Below are 18,715 nucleotides of genomic sequence, written 5' to 3' on the forward strand. Positions count from 1 at the left end.
CTAGAGGCCTCGATTTGGATTGGGGGAAGAAGGAGAAGAGAGGAGAAAGAGGATGAGGGAAGGAGAAAGGAGGAGGAGAAGAAAGAGAGAAGGGATCGTGACGGTGATGAGTGATGGTGAGTATTGGTGATAGATGAAAAATATTTTAAAATTTATTTTTTAATCTTTTTTATGTATATTTGTGAGTTATTTTTGATATATTGTATGAGTCATATGTTTTTTTAAATTATTTTTATTTGTATATTACTGTATTATTGTATTTGAAAAACAAATCAATCCAAACTGAGCCACTATAGTATTAGCATTTCACATTTGTTACTCCCAAGTTGTACTAGTAACCTTTCCTTCAAAACAGGCACATAACGAGCTTCATTCATCAAAGTAAACACTAGTACATTTATCTATTGTAGCGTGGAAATGAGAATAAGGGTTTACGTCTATTGATCATGTTTAAAATACATAACAACAACTAGAGTAAATCCAATAATTAGAGGAAGGCTCTTAGAGTTTTTTCCGCACTGGAGAGGATCATTGCCTTGCTAAATTTCAAAAAATTCACATTTGCACCAAAAGTAAAATTAAAAAATTTTAAATGTGTTATTTAAAAATTTGAACCTTTTTGTCCCAACAACAACTGTAGAATACTCTATGTTGCATACTCAAGTTCAAATATGTTTATATTAGCCCTCTCTCTTTCAAAGCCCAAAGGACTTACGTCAGTTTTTACAAACCTAAACCCCGAGGGAACCCCAAAAGCCGGTATCTCTTGAGGTCCCACAGGAGACTTATAACTACCAATCCAAACCCTCCCAACCCCGATGTGGGATACATCTCAGGGAAGAATCCCCAAACCTCCACAACGGGGGAGCCTGCTGCAAAGCCCAAGCGCGTACCCAAGCCCAACCCCCTCAGAGGCGATGTTTCTTTCTTTCAAAGCCCAAAGGGCTTACGTCAGTTTTTACAAACCTAAACCCCGAGAGAACCCCAAAAGCCGGTATCTCTTGAGGTCCCATAGGAGACTTATAACTACCAACCCAAACCCTCCCAACCCCGATGTGGGATACATCTCAGGGAAGAATCCCCAAACCTCCACAACGGGGGATATATTAGCCCTCTCAAGGTACATGTTTTTGGCACTGCGTCCATGTGTAGTCTGTCATCTGGTGAAAATGAAGAAAGTTCGGTGTTTTACACAAATTAAATACTAATGAAATATCCAATTTTATTCTCTTAATACTACTAGTAAATAAATTAGATTATCATACGATTGTACAAAAATAGACGAGGGGTACACAAGTAAATTGCATGGGCAGCTCAGCTCTCCTTAGTCCCCTAGTCCTTCCCCTCCACTGTTTGTGCATTGTCTGGGGCTGGGGAGAGAGATAAAAGCCGTCCCCACCAACCAATTTTCATGGTAAAAACTAAAATCCACAAGCGACGAAACAAAAAACAAACAAAAGAAAACTTCAAACCAACAACATCTTCTTCGCACAGACACACGCCCGCACACAGACTTTCACTCCCCTCACTTTCTCTGTCAATTATTCTCTCTTTTTGCTTCCCCCAGGAGGAGTAATCAATCAGGTTGGGTAAGTAAGAATCTGGTAAGAGAAGAAGGTGAAAAAAATGTCAAAGAAAGAAAGAAAGAGACTGGTAGACCGGTAGTAGTAATAAAAGCGAGGAAGAAAGAAAAAGAAGGGACTTCTTGTAGTTGTGGGGGGGAAGATGGGACGAAGAAAGACTACTACTCTTCCTTTTCCTCGTGGTTGATAAGCACTGTTGTAGAGTTTCTCGTTGCTAAACAAGATAAAAATACTCTCCCTACAAGCTCATTTACACTCTCCATAGCAAGTCAAGAAAAGGGGTTTTACTAGGAAGAAAAAGTAAAGGAAGAGAGAGAGAGAGAGAGATAGATAGAGAGAGGAGAGATGGTGGGCTCAGGAGCATCAGATAGGAGCAAAGAAGCAGTTGGGATGATGGCCCTTCATGAGGCCCTCAGAAGCGTCTGTCTCAACACAGACTGGACTTACTCAGTCTTCTGGACCATTCGTCCTCGCCCGTATGTCACTTACTCTCACTTTCTCTCTTTTGTCTTCCTTTCTTTCTGTGTCAACCAACTCTGTTTTCCTCCGTCCTTTTTGGGATTAATCCGCCCCTTAGTATTATTGCTGCCATCCCTTTTGCTTTTGATTTTCTTTTTTGATGTTTTCTTTAATCTCTCATTTGGGTTTCCTCCATTCCTTTCAGGAGGGTCAGAGGCGGCAATGGTTGCAAAGTTGGTGATGACAATGGTAGCTTGTAAGTGTACATAACACTAGAGTACAACATTTTGCTTGCTTTTTAGTTTTTTTCAAAAAAAGTTTTCTTGAGAGCATGGAAGCGAGAAAAACGTTGTACTGACCATATTGTTAAAGAATAACTTGCTTTAGCATGGTACTAAGGAGGACTCTTACTGGCAGAATAGATGTGTGTGTCTCTTTTTTCTCGTGATTTGTTGGTATTATTCACTAGCGGACTGGTTTTTGTGGAATTGAAGGTTACTTGGTTAAATTTTCTGCAGGATGTTGATGTGGGAAGATGGATTCTGCAGAGGAAGAGTTGGGGAGTGTTTGGATGAAATTGAAGGCGAGGATCCTGTCAGAAAAGCCTTCAGCAAAATGTCTATTCAACTATATAATTATGGAGAAGGGTGGGTACTGGGTAGGTGCTTTGGTATTGGATTTCAATTTTGTCTCACTCGCACAACTCACTTCCTCCACCAGCTGGATGCTTAGAGTTAATATTAGTTCGCAGGCTTAAAGCAATTTAGGAGATTTTTATTTTAGCTCTTGTAGGTTAGTATCTGGTACTATGCGGATTCTGATTGTATGAATTGGCTGCAGGTTGATGGGGAAGGTGGCTTCTGATAAGTGCCATAAATGGGTTTTCAAAGAGCCTACGGAATGTGAACCGAATATCTCCAATTATTGGCAGAGTTCATTTGATGCTGTATGTATACATCAAAACAGAACACTCAACTGTGATTATCTTCTCTGGTAGAAAGTAAATACCGTGTTTAACCATCTGGCAAAATAATGAATCCCGTTTTGGGCGTAGGGTATTATGGTAGTATGCCAAAAGTGGGCTTAATCTTGTAGTTCAATTATTTTTGTCTCGTAAAACATGAAAACCATGATCTAGACTGATGAATCCTAAGTACTTTGGTTTATTAATTGCAGCTTCCTCCCGAGTGGACTGATCAGTTTGAGTCAGGTATTCAGGTCAGAAATCAAAGTCCAGCACTATTATTGCTTCTGTCCTGCCTTTTCCTTTCTATATTTGGGTGTTTTGTTCAAGTTTCCTTCATTATTTACTCTTTTTCTTGCTTATTCAAGTCTTGATTTGTTTTCACCAGACTATTGCTGTAATTCAAGCTGGCCATGGCCTCTTGCAGCTCGGTTCCTGCAAGATTGTGAGTTTTGATTACTGATTCTTTTGCCCTTTTCTTGAACTTGAATACTTAGCATAGCCCGTGAAAGAAAAAGTAACTGGAGATGAAAATCTTTTTATACTTCTCAGATACCTGAAGACCTCCACTTTGTGCTGAGAATGAGGCACACATTCGAATCTTTAGGCTATCAATCAGGGTTTTACCTATCTCAGTTGTTCTCTTCCACAAGGAATAGTTCATCTCAATCTGGAGTTCCTATGAAGCAGCCTACCATGCCTATTCGCTCTCCCCCTCCCCTCTTCAGTTGGGGTCCCAGGCCGATTCCTTCAGCAAACGCAGTCCTTGCATCTCCCAGCTTTCAAAACTCTGCCAGGCTAGGAATACCGCCGTCCAAAGATGAGACTCATATGTTCCTTCTTCCTCATTCATCTGAAGCAAGAATGGAAGATATGATGGGAGATCATGAAAATGACATCAAGTGGCCTAATGGATTGACGTTCTTCAATGCTCTCACCGGACGAAGTGACGATGCTAAGCTTTTGTTCAATCCTGATGGTTTAGGTAGCAAGGCAGAGCAAAATCATCATCCAAATCCAAATTCAGATGCTTCAAGTTTGCATAACAATAGCGGTGCAAATCCAAACGAGTTCTTGAGCTTGGATAGCCATCCGGATAGCGTTAGGAAGATGGAGAATAAGTTCAAGAGGAGCTTTACATTGCCTGCAAGAATGAATTCATCTTCCTCATCCACCTCACTAGATCACCATCAACATAATCCTGGAGAGTATAGGAATGAAGCAGGGATGTACTCTGATGTCATGGAAACTTTCCTGGAGTAATTTGGCAAGGATTATATGAGGGCATTAAGGGTGCAAACTTGTATTTAGGCAGCCCTTGAGCTCCGCCTTTGTCTCGGAATTATGTTTGTTTTAGACTTCTAGTGCTCTTGGTGTCTTGTTCTTTCATCCAATGGACAGTTTTCCATGTTGTTTTACATTCTCACGTTCATCTTAGCGAAACATCTAACCCCCAAATGGCCTGTAAAATCGGCCATTATGTAGACTACATATATGCTCAAAAAACCTAAATGGAGAGCTCAATGCTTTGTTACTTGGAAACGTTCATCAAAGACCTAACCTCCGACTGATAAGAAATGGGTTGGTTTTTGTTTTACTCCAGGGTGTGGAAGGTCGCGAGTTCAATTCAGTCTACTGACCGCCCTTCCCCTCCCACGGTGACGAGTTTCGCAATGTAGAGCAGGGTATGCTGGTCCAGATTTGAACGTGCAAAGTTACCATATTTACATTTCCTGTTTCCTGTTCTAGATTCCACTGGTGGCCAATGAGGCGAGAATTTCTCTGTTACTTTTTTTTTCTCCATTCATCTATCTATTTTTAAAATTTATACAATTAAGTTTGTCTACAATAATTTGTTTATGTTAATAATTTTATTTTTCACAGGCAGATCAACATACTCAAAAATCAAACTCATCTATGAATGCTTTGTGATTCAATTTGCCCAGAACATTTTGATAGTGCAAAATGGGCTAAAATTATGATGAAAGTTGTAAAGTTTTATCCATCCAAAAGTAAAATTTATTCAATTTAGTTTCATTTTTTTGCATATGCTTTAAACAAAAATAATATTATAATCATGCTCATTTAGGTGTAATTGGCAGAAAATTCTATCCCTAACAATAATAGCCTGCCTCTCGACTTAATTTGTGTGTTTCACAGATGTTCAAAGTCCACGTCTTCCATGTAACATCAATTCAAGAACTGGGATGAGGGGCCTATTTACGACCCCTCCCAATTGGCATCATCCTTGATCATGTAATGGTGAATCCTTTATTCTGCATGATTTTGTCTCAAGTGTCCTAAGGAACAATGGATTGACCCTTGTCGACTTATGGTCCTACACTCCTATAGAGATAAGCCATTCACTGGGGTGATCCTTTTTTTGAGTGCCGTAATTCTTTAAATGAATTCCAAGATTAGATACCTGACTTCACCCGTCGAGGAAGACTATATGTATATATGGCTATGTAGTGTTAGTGGGTTGAATAAACAAGACAAAAAACTGCCGTCTTGTCTTCAGTGTACTGTATCTGGGGTTTCCATCAATCCTGATCTCAGGGCCGGGTGACTGCCATGCGAAATATAATTAGGCAAGAGGCAACCCATATAGGTCATATTTGTCTCTTTCTAGTTACTGCAACATCCCACTTCAACCACTGAATGGCTGAGGGGGAAGATTTCTAACTTGTTTCTATTCGAGTTGATGTGACAAATGCACCTTCCTTGACATTTTGGCCCTCACTCTCGACTGGATTTGGAGCAGACGAACTTGATTTTGCCATGGAAAGATTCTTGTCTGTTTGGTTTATCCCACTTCATTGTTGTTCTTGTAATATCTACTGATGAGGAAGTGGTAATTCTTGGCTAGGATTGCTCGATCCCATTTTGAGTCCACGAGATGTGCTTACAAGTTAAAAATAGAGGATCCGCATCTTTCAGCACATCCAAGGGCAGCAAAAGTCTGTGCAGACTTGCTCGGTTGGGGCATCAAGGAAACTGTTGCCGTTGGGTTCTTCCTTTTATCATTCTCCGGCGGCTTGTCTATGTTGCACCACCGGAAAGTTTCCACAAAGTTATTGTTTATCCAACCATTTCATATTTGCACATTGAGCCACACTCGTAGAGAAAAAACAACAATGTTGTGTACTGCTACTTTGTCTGGTAAAGATGTACAATTGTTAGAAGACAAAATGCTTCAATTTTGCACAACCTAATACTTCTAGTATGTAAAATATAATAATATGTTTACAAGCGACTGCGAAACATTTGGGCCAATTCTTACTTCAACATTGTCGTGGATGCTGTGTTGTGCAGTAATTTTTAGGGAGGAAGCGTCGAGTATGGAAAAGGAATTAACAATGGAATGCAGGCGAATGAGTCCTAGTTTCTTATAAATGCTCTAAAAGATAAATTTGGTCTTTAACATCAACATCTTCATTATGATGAAATGATGATTCTGAACTATCAATAACGGGGCTTACAAGCCAAACCCCAATAGCTTTAACTTCCTGATTTTAGTTGCACGCAGTTTTTCTTTCAGAGTCAAAATCAGTTTTCTAAGATTAGCTCGCAGATGCCAAGTAATTAAGTGATGGATTATGTCCAGCAGCAGTGAACCTGAGGCAGGAAATGGAAAAAAGGGAAAAAAGGAAAACCATTCAACCAATGATTCACTATCACTATTATCACTTGTCTCAACCTTCAAGCCTCTTATTTCTTTTCAAAACACTTCCGCGAAGATGGTTTCACAGCATGACATTCTTTGCATGCGGACGCAACAGCCCTCAAGAATTTCAGGCCAAACCACGTTCTTCTAGCAATTGTCCAATCCTGGCCTTGCTTCTTTGACTTGCATACTTGATCTCTTACAGAAATTTTAGCCTTCCTTGCGCGTGAAACTTGATGCATCATAGCTGGCGCCGGTGCAATGAATTGCCACCTTTGAGAAGAGCCGTAATGTGGAGTCAAAACAGGCTTCCTTGTTGCTTGGTACAAGTCTTTTTCAACAGGGTTTTTGCCAGCAATTTTTGTCTGATTATTGCTGAATAATTTGCTGTCCGATGTATACGGTCCTGCAGCCTCACTTGTGCTCGTTCTTGCACTGCTGCAGCTACTACTTCTGCTGCTATTCGTACTGTTGCTTCGTGACGACATCAATGAATCTTTGCTGCATACGCTGCTGGTTCTACTAGTTGATCTTGAGAAACTGATGACGTTGTTTGTAGGCTGACATGGGAAAGCATGAGGTAAAAGTATGCCATTGAAGAACAAACGATCTGCTGTAGAATTTGGTGAACCTGGTGTGACACAACCAAACTCAAAATCTTGATCTTGAACTGGGATGATTGGAAATGAAAATTTGTCCCCGGAACTGCTTTTTCGCCTGTGGATTTCCATGGAATTTGATCAGTTCTAGACTGATGAATTCAAGTGAGATATAGAGTGCTGGAGAATGATTTATACAGAATTAAAGTTCGGTGATATGAACAAGGTAAGAGGAATGGCTTTATGCCTAAATGTGGGATCACTGAACAAGCAATGGACCCCTTGTTGGGGCATCTTGATTAGACCTGGTGGTCAATATCATGTATTAGAACCTGCCAACTTAAGCCTTAATTAAACTATCTGATTTGTAATGATACTGGGGAGCGTGTGGCTTAATCCAATGAAATTTGTTCTGAATTGGTTAAAGAATGGTAACAAAGAATGTAATGCCTTTTGATATATCAGTGGCTTCTTGTAGAATAGTTTACTGGCTTTCTTCAACTTCTCAGCCAAAACATAAGGATACATTTAAACTATAACACACTCTTGATCAAATCCCTAGCTTCCTACCATGATAAGTAATATATTGGAGATGTGCCTAGTGGAACTAGGTAAGTCTGCAAATCACCCGGGTGAAGTTTCAGCATGATTAACCATCACTAGAGTAGTTAGCCACCACGTCTTATGGAATGTCAAGAGTTCAAACTTTGCCTCCCATCATGTTGTTATTAATCTGATTTCTCTTAGATTCACGTAGGTGCATAGTGCATCCGTATTGTCCGATGGTGATTCAATCTCTGTCGATTCCCCTTGACTCAGTTAGGTTACCGCCTTAGAATAGGTTAGAGTAGGAGTAGGAGTAAACGGTGACAATTGACAAAAGCTAAAAAAAAAAAAAATTCACCAAGATTCTTTATCTGGTAGAGATTTACAGCATTGATGGATAGCAAGGTTTCAATAAACTTTACATTTTGATTATATGGTTGACAGACGATTAGACGATCAACTTTGAATAGAAAAATAATTTTCCACATAGGTGAAACATTGAAGTACCCATTCTTTTTATTTTAGCCGAAGTGCCATAAAAAGACACCAAAGCAGGAGTATAATTTTTGCTGATCCTTGTTTTGTTAATAGCTATTGAATGGATATGCATGCGTCTCTGTCCATTTGCTTTTGTAACTTTATCCCTTGGAACAACACAACTTCCAAGAATACTTTGATGAAAAGCAAAAGAGGATTAGAAGTGTGAGAAAAATTATGGAGTAGCAGTAAAAAGTATTCAAGTGTTGGCATATTGGGTTGTCTGGGCTGTCCCAAGAAGCTGCAATCATGGGTTCAACGTAGCTTTCTCCTGTGTATGGGAGCAAAGGCAAGAATTAGGACTTCTTTTAGAGAAGAAATCAATCCCCATCGCACTTTTTCCAATTTTATTATAGACCAAAAAAAAATTCTCTGTCAACCTCAAACATGGCGACAACTGACGTCTGCAGAAAATTATATTGTCTCCTATTGGGTTTCCTTAGAGGATCATTGGGCCCATTGGTCCCTAATATTGCCTGAGGGACCACAGGTCCGCCAACATGCCGCCACCCAGAAATTCAATTGTTAAGCTTCATTGTTGGGCCTCCCAGGTGATGCTGAAAAGTTTGAGGCTACTATGTGTCCATCTAAGCATTTCTTTCGGCTGAATTGCTCATTCCACAATTGGTTCTATCAGCACTACTCCGACCCAATAAACCCACCCACTTCTTTCCAGCATTTATCTTGACCAAATCCAGCTACTACTATTTTCTTTTCTGCTGATCACAATTAAGTAACATTTTCCATTTTGTATTTTATGATTTTATCTTTGGTCTGATGTCATTTTTTGTATACGTTCTCTTTTGTTACCATTACAACTATTTGACTTAGGGGAAGGGAAACGAGTGGCTGATAAAGGAGAATTCATATCTTATTTTGCACTGTTCTAATTGTGGAACATAAATTATTATGACAAAATTGATATAGGCTGTAATGAGCCCTTAGCTTTACCATGCCAGTTTTCTGAACCTCAGTTTCTTCTGCTTTTTTCTACAGTTTTCTGAACTTCGTTTGGCATGAAATACCAATTCTCAATCCAAGAAACTGTAACCAAGTGAGCTATCTTGGTTGGCCATTAGCAAAGGGCTTTTATTTGGGGTGTAAATAAGGGGTTTGAAACATTTATCTGTATTTTTCATCTAGGATTTCGTGAAATTTTTTTTGGAGGTAATTTAGCTCAGATGAATTTTGATCGTGAATTTGGATGATAGTATACATGTTTGTGATAACTAATGACTGAAGAAAGAATACGCGGTTGGTAGAATACATGTTTGATTGTCACAATTGGAAATCTATAAAGGAGGAGTTTGTGTTTGGATAGGAGTTTATTTGACATAATTATTGTAATATTTTTTGTGATGTGATGTATGTGAGATAAAAAGGTGATTGGACAGATAAAAAGATGTATTGAAATTTGTATTTATGATGCAAGCAAATTATTTTTTCTCAAATCATCCCAATCCAAACACACTAGAATCTAATTTCAAACTTCTTGCACATATATCAATAGTTAAATGTTCACAAATACATAATATTTATAAAAGATGAAAGGGTGAAAATTTAACGATTTCACAAAAAAAAAAAGGTTTGAACATAAGTAAAAAAATAAAAAGGTTTTGAGAGTGATTTGATATCACTAAAACTTTAACACAACTGAGACGGGAAAAAAAATGACATACAACAAGGGGATGAAAATTGAAGCAGCCTGATAGGTTATAATTTGTTACTACATTTATAATTATTTTTCCCCTTTATTTTAGCCAAATATTATTTTAATTGTCGGATTCTACTTATATTTGATTAATGGTGCCAATTGTAGGAAAAGGAGCAAAACGTGATTAAAAGTGGCATTTTTCCAATTCATTTGATGGTGGCACGTTTGGGGTTGGTTTCCAAGCCCGAGTCGAATTCAAGGCAATTTCTGAAGGAAGATTTTGAAGATTTTAATCTTCATTATTAGTTTTAATATTGGATTAGAAAACTTGGGATATTTTCTTTTATGGTTTCTTTTCCTATTTAGGAGATTAGTTTTATTTGCTAGTAGACTTTAATTAGGAAACAAAAAATAATAAGGGAAGCTAGATTCCCATTTGATTAGGACTTCAGCCAAAAAACAAGAAAAAGAGCCGTGACTCTTTGGGAAAAGGAGAAGGCCGGATCCCGCGTGATTGAGAGTTGAAGGCAGCAACAAATTCGGGAGGAACAATTCGGCTGGGACTTAGGTCTTTGTACTTTTCCTTTTTAGCCGACCTTGGGGAGGACAATTGCTTGGATTTTGATTTTCGTCTTTTACTTTTCTTCCTTGGCCGATTTGGCCAGGAACAATTTGGTAAGATTCAGATGGCTTTTTCGCATGGTTGTTCTCCATTAATGGAGGACTAACCTCCTACTGCTAGTCAAGGGGATAACTGAAGATTTGATTCAATAATTTCTGTGAGATCTAATTTATTTTAATTGTTTCCTCCATTTATTAGTATTCATATGTTTCCTGCTTTTAACTGTTATAACTCTTGTGTATGATTGATTAATGCGCAATGATTAATTATTCATATACGCTATTTTGCTAAATAGGGATAATTGAATCCGTAATTGTTCGTTATCTCTATCCCACTAGCAACTGGCATAATTGGATTTGTGTCAGGGGAACATGTGATCTAACTTAAACAAACCCTCGTAGCGTGTTTGTTAGTTAGGATTGGATCTTTCTAATTATTAATGCAATCTAGAAATTAAATCATACGGTCGTACCTAGGGTTGTTTTTGGGTTAGAAAAATAGTTAACAGTCGTATCTTAACTATCGAGAAATTAAGGAAAGGTTGGTTGTTTATCGCGTGCATGACAACTATAACTGGTCTATTAATAAATGTTGGAATTATATTTGAATCGATGATCAGTTGCATGCACCATTTCTGAAGTGTACCCTTGGTTAGAGTTTCTCTTAGTTATTTCTTTTAATTAATTATTTTCTGCAGTTAATTTATTTAGTTAGCATTTAAACCAAAACCCCCCATACCTTGGACTCTAGAAGAAACGAATTATCCCCAATCCCTGTGGATTCGACCCTACTCACCGCTATATACAAAATCTGTATTTTTCTCGAGTAGGTACTTATTATTGCACAGGTTCGGCACCTGTATCTTCAATGGAATTGCGTGAGTTACTCTCAATGGAGAACTAACCTCCTACTGCTAGTCAAGGGGACAACTGAAGATTTGGTTCAATAATTTCTGTGAGATCTAATTTATTTTAATTGTTTCCTCCATTTATTGGTATTCATATGTTTCCTGCTTTTAACTGTTATAGCTCTTGTGTATGATTGATTAATGCGCAATGATTAATTGTTCATATAGGCTATTTTGCTAAATAGGGATAATTGAATCCGTAATTGTTCGTTATCTCTATCCCAGTAGCAACTGGCATATTTGGATTTGTGTCAGGGGAACATGTGATCTAACTTAAACAAACCCTCGTAGCGTGTTTGTTAGTTAGGATTGGGTCTTTCTAATTATTAATACAATCTATAAATTAAATCCTACAGTCGTATCTATGGTTGTTTTTGGGTTAGAGAAATAGTTAACGGTCGTACCTTAACTATCGAGAAATTAAGAAAAGGTTGGTTGTTTATCGCGTGCATGACAACTATAACTGGTCTATTAATAAATGTTGGAATTATATTTGAATCGATGATCAGTTGCATGAACCATTTCTGAAGTGTACCCTTGGCTAGAGTTTCTCTTAGTTATTTCTTTTAATTAATTATTTTCTGCAGTTAATTTATTTAGTTAGCATTTAATCCAAAACCCCTCCATACTTTAGACTCTAGAAGAAACGAATTATCCCCAGTCCCTATGAATTCGACCCTACTCACCGCTATATACAAAATCTGTATTTTTCTCGAGTAGGTACTTATTATTGCACAAGTTCGCCACCTGTCAATTTTTGGTATTTTAAATCAATAGACTTGAGTTGACAAAACAAATAAAAGGTAAAAATATAAAGGAACACGCAATTTGTAGTAAGAATTTCAAACATATTACTTGATACCTTGAATGTCATTTACTAATTTATTTAAAATTTCTTGCAGGATTTAAGAATCGAATTATAAATCTCAGGGATAATTTCATAAATTTCCCCTAAGGTTTCTGACAGTCTCACACCTCTCTCCTAAGGTTTTTAAAATATCAGAAACTTTCCCTAAAACTAAGTAGGCAATCTCAAATCCAACCCAATTAAAAAATACAAACAACTAAAAATGGGGAGCTGGAGAGAGACAACAATTTGATACCACAAATGCCCTTATTGTCTTGCATTTGTGAGATAATATCATATGAAAAATATCCAGAGAATTTAACAAGAATGAAACCTCAAGGGGGTGCAAGTGAAACTAATGACTGAATGAAGGTTTTAACTTCAGTTTCACACCTAGAAAGCAATGGCTCTTTTCTGGTCATTATTTGCAACGTCTGTATGCAATGACCAGTTCACAAGACTATTTGTAAGAGCAAAATGCAGCAGCAAAGGTTAGAATCTAGAGCATTCTATGCCATGTATCAAGTTTTCTTTGCCATATATCAACAATAGCTTAAAGAGACTAATTGAAATGACTTGCTGTACCCGAAACTTTCTAGGCCATATATCAATTATCAACTGGCGCCTAATTTTGGCGTCATTTTTTCATGGCATCTTATATATTCATTAAAGGAATCTAAATAATCGTTGATTATATTAACCGTATTCATAACTAACTTAACTAAATTTGTCTAGATAATTGCAAAAATATCTATTAACTATGCAGGTATTTAAGTATTTTTGCTCACGATGACGTAAGAAATAGGATCCAAAATTTTGTCTGGGGAGGTATCTAATAGTTTGGAAACCTCAAGGGAGGGGAGTGAGACTGCTAGAAATCTTAGGAGAGGTATATGAAAATTTCCCTAAATCTTATGATGATCTAATTAATGTTCTTATCAGCGAAATTGGGTCATTTGGTAAATTATTGGGAAAATTGCAGAAACCTCTCCTGAGGTTTCTAACACTCACACTCACCTCCCCTGTGGTTTAAGAAATAGCATTTGACCGCTCTTGAACTTTGCTAATTCTTTGCATATTTAGTCTAAGCTGAAAAAAGTGACATTAAAGTATTGTTTTAGAAAGTGAGATGAGAAATTTATACCAAATTTGTCCTTTGTGCTACGTACCAAATTTGTTCTTTGTGCTACATACGAAATAGGTTGTATTAGCAAAGGAATGACAAAATATTACAAATCAATTAACAATTAATAAATTTTAAAGGTTGTAGTCTTTGGACAAATGGGCATTACCTATTCAAAGTACCCATTTTTTATGGGCATCTTATTCTCAAACATTTAATTTATGATAAATATATCAATGTTTGTAAATAAAATTCAAAAAATGTTACAGTAATATTCTTACAAAAAGGAATCTATAGGTTATCTATTTAATATAGTTTTTTTTCCATTACATGAACAAAGTATCGGCTCTTTATGGGTATTTTATTTTGAATCATTAAATTTATGTTAAATACATAAATGTTTGTAATTAAAATTGAAAAAGTGTTACACTAATATTTTTATAAAAGGAAAACTGATAGGTTTTGTATTTAATAAAAATTAAATATATGAAAGTAAAAAAAAAAGAAATTACTCATAACATACCAACTCTTTATGGGTTTCCTCAATTATATGAACAAAGTACTAGCTATTTATGAGCATTTTACTCTGAATCATTTAATTTATGTTAAATACATAAATGTTTGTAAGTAAAATTCAAAAAGTGTTACTCTAATATTTTTACGAAAGAAAAACTGATAGGTTTTGTATTTAACATAAATTAAATATGTGAAGGTAACACTTACAGGTGGTTTAATTAGTAACTTAATTTATTGACAAGAAACAAGGTTTCTTTTGCAAAATTTGTTCATTAGGTTTCTCCAAATAATTAGGGTATAAAGGTAAATTTTTACAATCTTTTGTTGCAAATCTGACACAAATTTCTCATTTCACTCCTTAAAATGATATTTTAATGGCACTTTTTCTAGCCCGGATTAAATATGCAAAGAATCAGTAAGTTTAAGGGAGGTCAGTGCTATTTCTTAAATTACATGAAGATGAGTGCTAATATTAGAAACCTCAGGGGAGGTTTCCACAATTATCCCCAAATTATTTTACCTTGATTCGTCATGTAAATATTTTACTGTATCGTTCTTAACCCAAAACGACTTCCCCAAAAAAGAAAAAGAAAAAAGAAAAAAGAAAAAGAAAAAGAAAAAGCAAAAGAAAAAGAAAGAGAGAATCAGAATCAATAGGAAAAAGGAGAAATTTTAGCAGGGCATTAAAAAAAAAAAGGAAAAATCAATAAATGAAAAAGCCAAAAAAGAAAAAGAAAAGAAAGAAAAAGAAAACTCCAAGCTGATGGAGCCAACACGTCATCATCGATAATTGCAAAAAGGGTCGGGATTGGACTGGAGTGCATAGGGCGCAGGAGGAGGAACAGAAAAATGTTGCGTGTCAAATGGTTGGAGGGGAATGGGAGGCTCGTCAGCCCTTTCCATCCACAGTTGTCTCTCATTAACTCAGCTCCCCTTTCTCTCTCAATTCTTGCTGACAATTTCTTCATTTGTCTTCCTCGTCTGGCCTCACCCCAATATCAAACTATTTTCCAATAATCATCCATTACATCTACAAACAAGATCCCCGGGAATTAGTCTAATTTCTCACCATGGCTGGCAAAGAAATGTTGCAAAAAATGAAGGTACCTACAAACTTCTCCTACCCTAGTATTGGTCGGGATATTGATACCTTTTTTTTTATTTTTTATTTTTAATCGGAGTCCGAAAATTGCATCCATTTTTCAATTTACAAAAGGCCCACGTGCACAATAATGCGGTTTGTACTTCTCTGATCATGTATTACCTGCATTCTTGTGCGTTGTAACACCATATTGAGGGAACCTGGTACTCATTTTGGTGGAATTTTACCATAGTTACATGTTCAAATGTTGACTTTGCTTAGGAAGAAATGCTTCATGAACCGTACTGTTAATGTTTTACTTCGTTAAGGGGTTTTAGTTGGGTAGACTGTAGATAAGTAGTCTGAAGTAAATGACTTTGTTTTGGATAGGGTTGTTTATGCTTAACCAAATTAATGAAAGTTTAAAAATATTTAATCTTTATCACAGTATTAGATAGTCGAGGGATTTAAAAGGAAGTTTTCTTGAATCAAATGCATATTAGCAGGGATGTTACCTGACTTAGTTTCCCATCTAACTGACCATAAAAATGCAATCTTGAATTTCCCCGGCTCTTCTACTTTCTTCGGGATCAGTAGCATTTCTTTAAGCCATCCTTTAGCAGGGGCCGTCTGGTGCCCAATAGATGCTGTAAAACAAGGCATACTAGCGTTCAGTGCATATCTTAGCGTAGTTTTGTTAAATTGACGCCTCGCCCACAGTAGTTTATGTCAGTCTATTAGCATCTAGCCACTTGAATCTCAGACTATTATGATGGCTTCTGCACTACTTGTGGGAAGACAGTATATTCACAACCTAAGATGTAACTAAAGCTTAACTGAATGATAATGCTTCCCATTTTTGCAGACCTTAACATGTATACTTTGTTGTGCTTATAGTATATAGCATGGTCTTTTATTCATTACATTCATGAAACAAGTTCAACTTTAGTAGGATATGACCATGTTCCTAAAACTGACATTCTGGATATTATTACGGTCTTACATTCTCCCCATTTCTAAAAATATCTTTATTGGGCAGATTCGAATTCAGTATATGACCTTCTCCCCAAAAATAAAAAGTAAAACAAAAGGAGGAAAAGAATTTAGTGAATGTTAAAATAATGCTCTTCCATTGCATAATGCTTCAATATTCCAATACTCTGTTAAGATACATAGTACAGTTTTGGTGCAATCCTGGAAACTGCTGCTGAATTCTCTTTTGTTTCTCTACAGTAAATCAGGGACAAAATACCATCTCAGGAAATAATTGCTTTGCATTTTGCAGGAAAAAGTGGGTTTAGGTTCATCTGCATCTGAAACAGGAAAAGGTAAGAGTAAAATGGACAAACATGTTACTCATGGTTATCACACAGTTGCCGGGAAAGGACATCATGCTATGGAGGATTATCTTTTTGCACAATTTAAGCAAGTTGGTGACAATGAGCTTGGTCTGTTTGCGATATTTGATGGTCATCTTGGTCATGAAATTCCCGACTACTTGCGGTCTCATTTGTTTGACAACATTTTGAATGAGGTAATGTAAACTTCTGTAAAACAGATTATCTTATTTGCTTAATAGTTATTACCTCCAAAAAAGATCGTCTTATTCCTTTTTAAATTTCTTCTCCTTCAAGAGAATGGCTGTCCTGTAAAAGTTCTGTACTTTTTTCACTGCTGTGGGGGTCTTATTCTTGGTTGATTGATTGCAGTATGATGATTCTCAATCTTAAGAATCTAAACATGCTTTTCTCCTCTTCTGTGTAGCCTGACTTCTGGACTCAAACTGAAAATGCTATTCGAAGAGCATATCGGATCACTGATGCTACAATACTAGAGAAAGCAGTTGATTTGGGTAAAGGCGGCTCAACTGCAGTAACGGCAATATTAGTTAATTGTCAAAAACTTGTTGTGGCTAATGTTGGGGACTCTCGTGCTGTCCTCTGCAAGAATGGGGTAGCAAAGCAGCTTTCAGTTGATCATGAACCTAATAAAGAGAGGCAAAACATTGAGAATAGAGGTGGATTTGTTTCAAACTTTCCAGGTATGGAACTCTATAAGTAAGCAGAAATGAAATGCTAGTTACAGTTTTTGGAGGCTGTTGCACTTGCAGCTTCTTGTGCCTCTCTCAATGAAATTACAACATTTAACCAAGGTGACTTTGACTTGTCATGCTTTGTAACATGAGAATCTTGAAGCTTAGTAAACTGTGGTTTCTAAGAATGGGAAGCCTTGCTACTAGACTCTTCTTCTCGGTATCATAGGTTGGCTTTGGACCTTCGATGATACTTGTATCTCTTTGTGTTTGATTATTTTTAAATTTCAAACTTTAGTGGTATGCAAGAGTTATTTTGGTAGAATGCTTTATGAAAGAGTATCCTATGCACATGCTGCAGTCTTTTCATAGGACCAAGGTCATGCCTTACCAATAGTAGAATTAGTTGGGTTCTCAAGATCTAAGAGATCTTTTAGTACTTTTGACTGAACATAGACCTGGCGGTAGTACGAAGCTCTTATCAATTGACTTACATTTGTTGATGATTCTTATCATTCAGGTGATGTTGCACGTGTTGATGGACAGTTAGCAGTTGCAAGAGCATTTGGTGATAAGAGCCTGAAGCAACACCTCAGTTCTGAACCGGATGTTGCTGTAGAGATCATAGATGACGATACAGAGTTTGTTATCTTAGCTAGTGATGGCATATGGAAGGTCAAACTTCTCATCTTTAAAATTAAACTCATATTTGTGATTTTCTATATTTATTAGCTGTTAATATAGGATATTACTTTGCTGAATCTTATCTGCAATCAAGTGACATGGTGGACTGTGTCCATTCATGGATGAAATGATGGGATGTTTAGTTATGCGTGTTCGTGGTATTGAAGTTATTGTGGTGCATGCTTAAAATGGATAAGAGTGAACATACTCTGAAGCTGCCATAGACAATTAATTTCAGGAAGAATACTTCCTAAAAATCTTTTCTATTCTAGGATGATTAAAAACAGGGGATTTTAAGCATCAAACAGAATTGAAATGCTGAACATAACTAGACGAGGGAAGATGGGTATCCTGCATAAGAATAAGTGAAGAGATATGTTCACCATCCTATGCTAAACAATGTATTAGGTGATGTTGTATTTCGGTGGTTCTTTTGGACTGGAGATATTTGATTGAATTGTAAGCACTGCAGCTACTTGTTAAATTAGCGCTCTGGTTTTGGTGAAAAATGTGCTAGAAGTTGCAATTCTCTTGGCAGGTAATGTCAAATCAAGAGGCAGTCGACTGTGTGAAAGACAAAAAGGAAGCTCGGGCTGCAGCAAAGCACCTTACTGAGGAAGCTGTAGCAAGGAAAAGTAGTGATGATATATCATGTATAGTCATCAAGTTCAAATGATAATTCTGGCCTACTATTCTCATTCTGTAGTTTTCTGATCTGTTCCCTCAATTGTCCAGTCAATTGGCCTTGGACCTCTTGGTTTTTGTACGGGTTTTTAAAGTGCTTGTTGTCTTGGAAAAAAAATGTGCAGAGAAAGTACAGTGGCGTATGTATAAGCTCCCAAGTAAATTGAACTCTGTTCATCATTTGTCTGTCTCAGCATGTTGATTATTCGT

General features: G+C 36.8%; 3 protein-coding genes across 6 annotated transcripts; 2 read left to right on the forward strand and 1 right to left on the reverse strand.

Moving 5' to 3' along the window:
- The first annotated feature begins 1,782 nt into the window (after positions 1-1,782).
- On the forward strand, positions 1,783-4,424 carry LOC113691129 (protein RICE SALT SENSITIVE 3). 3 transcript variants are annotated; one of them, XM_027209337.2, is made up of 7 exons: positions 1,783-2,059; positions 2,248-2,298; positions 2,561-2,689; positions 2,883-2,988; positions 3,219-3,260; positions 3,395-3,451; positions 3,559-4,424. In XM_027209337.2, exons 1-7 carry the CDS (start codon positions 1,929-1,931, stop codon positions 4,267-4,269), a joined length of 1,227 nt encoding a protein of 408 aa, XP_027065138.1. In that variant the 5' UTR covers positions 1,783-1,928; the 3' UTR covers positions 4,270-4,424. The 3 variants fall into 3 exon arrangements, with proteins under 3 accessions (XP_027065138.1, XP_071907392.1, XP_071907391.1); XM_072051291.1 differs by having other exon boundaries at positions 1,990-2,059; positions 2,561-2,700; XM_072051290.1 differs by lacking the exons at positions 1,783-2,059; positions 2,248-2,298 and adding an exon at positions 2,340-2,466.
- A 2,293-nt stretch (positions 4,425-6,717) lies between these two features.
- LOC113689599 (uncharacterized) lies at positions 6,718-7,404 on the reverse strand. The gene has a single exon (XM_027207355.1). The coding sequence runs from the start codon at positions 7,402-7,404 to the stop codon at positions 6,718-6,720; it is 687 nt and encodes a 228-aa protein (XP_027063156.1).
- Positions 7,405-14,875: 7,471 nt separating this feature from the next.
- LOC113691114 (probable protein phosphatase 2C 39) lies at positions 14,876-18,685 on the forward strand. Of its 2 annotated transcripts, none has more exons than XM_027209319.2 (5): positions 14,876-15,127; positions 16,391-16,639; positions 16,870-17,146; positions 17,658-17,812; positions 18,360-18,685. In XM_027209319.2, the coding sequence occupies exons 1-5, from the start codon at positions 15,095-15,097 to the stop codon at positions 18,495-18,497; spliced, it is 852 nt and encodes a 283-aa protein (XP_027065120.2). In that variant the 5' UTR covers positions 14,876-15,094; the 3' UTR covers positions 18,498-18,685. The 2 variants fall into 2 exon arrangements, with proteins under 2 accessions (XP_027065120.2, XP_071907394.1); XM_072051293.1 differs by having other exon boundaries at positions 14,898-15,127; positions 16,339-16,639.
- Positions 18,686-18,715: the final 30 nt, after the last annotated feature.

The sequence above is a fragment of the Coffea arabica genome, chromosome 5c, assembly GCF_036785885.1.
Source record: "Coffea arabica cultivar ET-39 chromosome 5c, Coffea Arabica ET-39 HiFi, whole genome shotgun sequence".
NCBI lineage: Eukaryota > Viridiplantae > Streptophyta > Magnoliopsida > Gentianales > Rubiaceae > Coffea > Coffea arabica.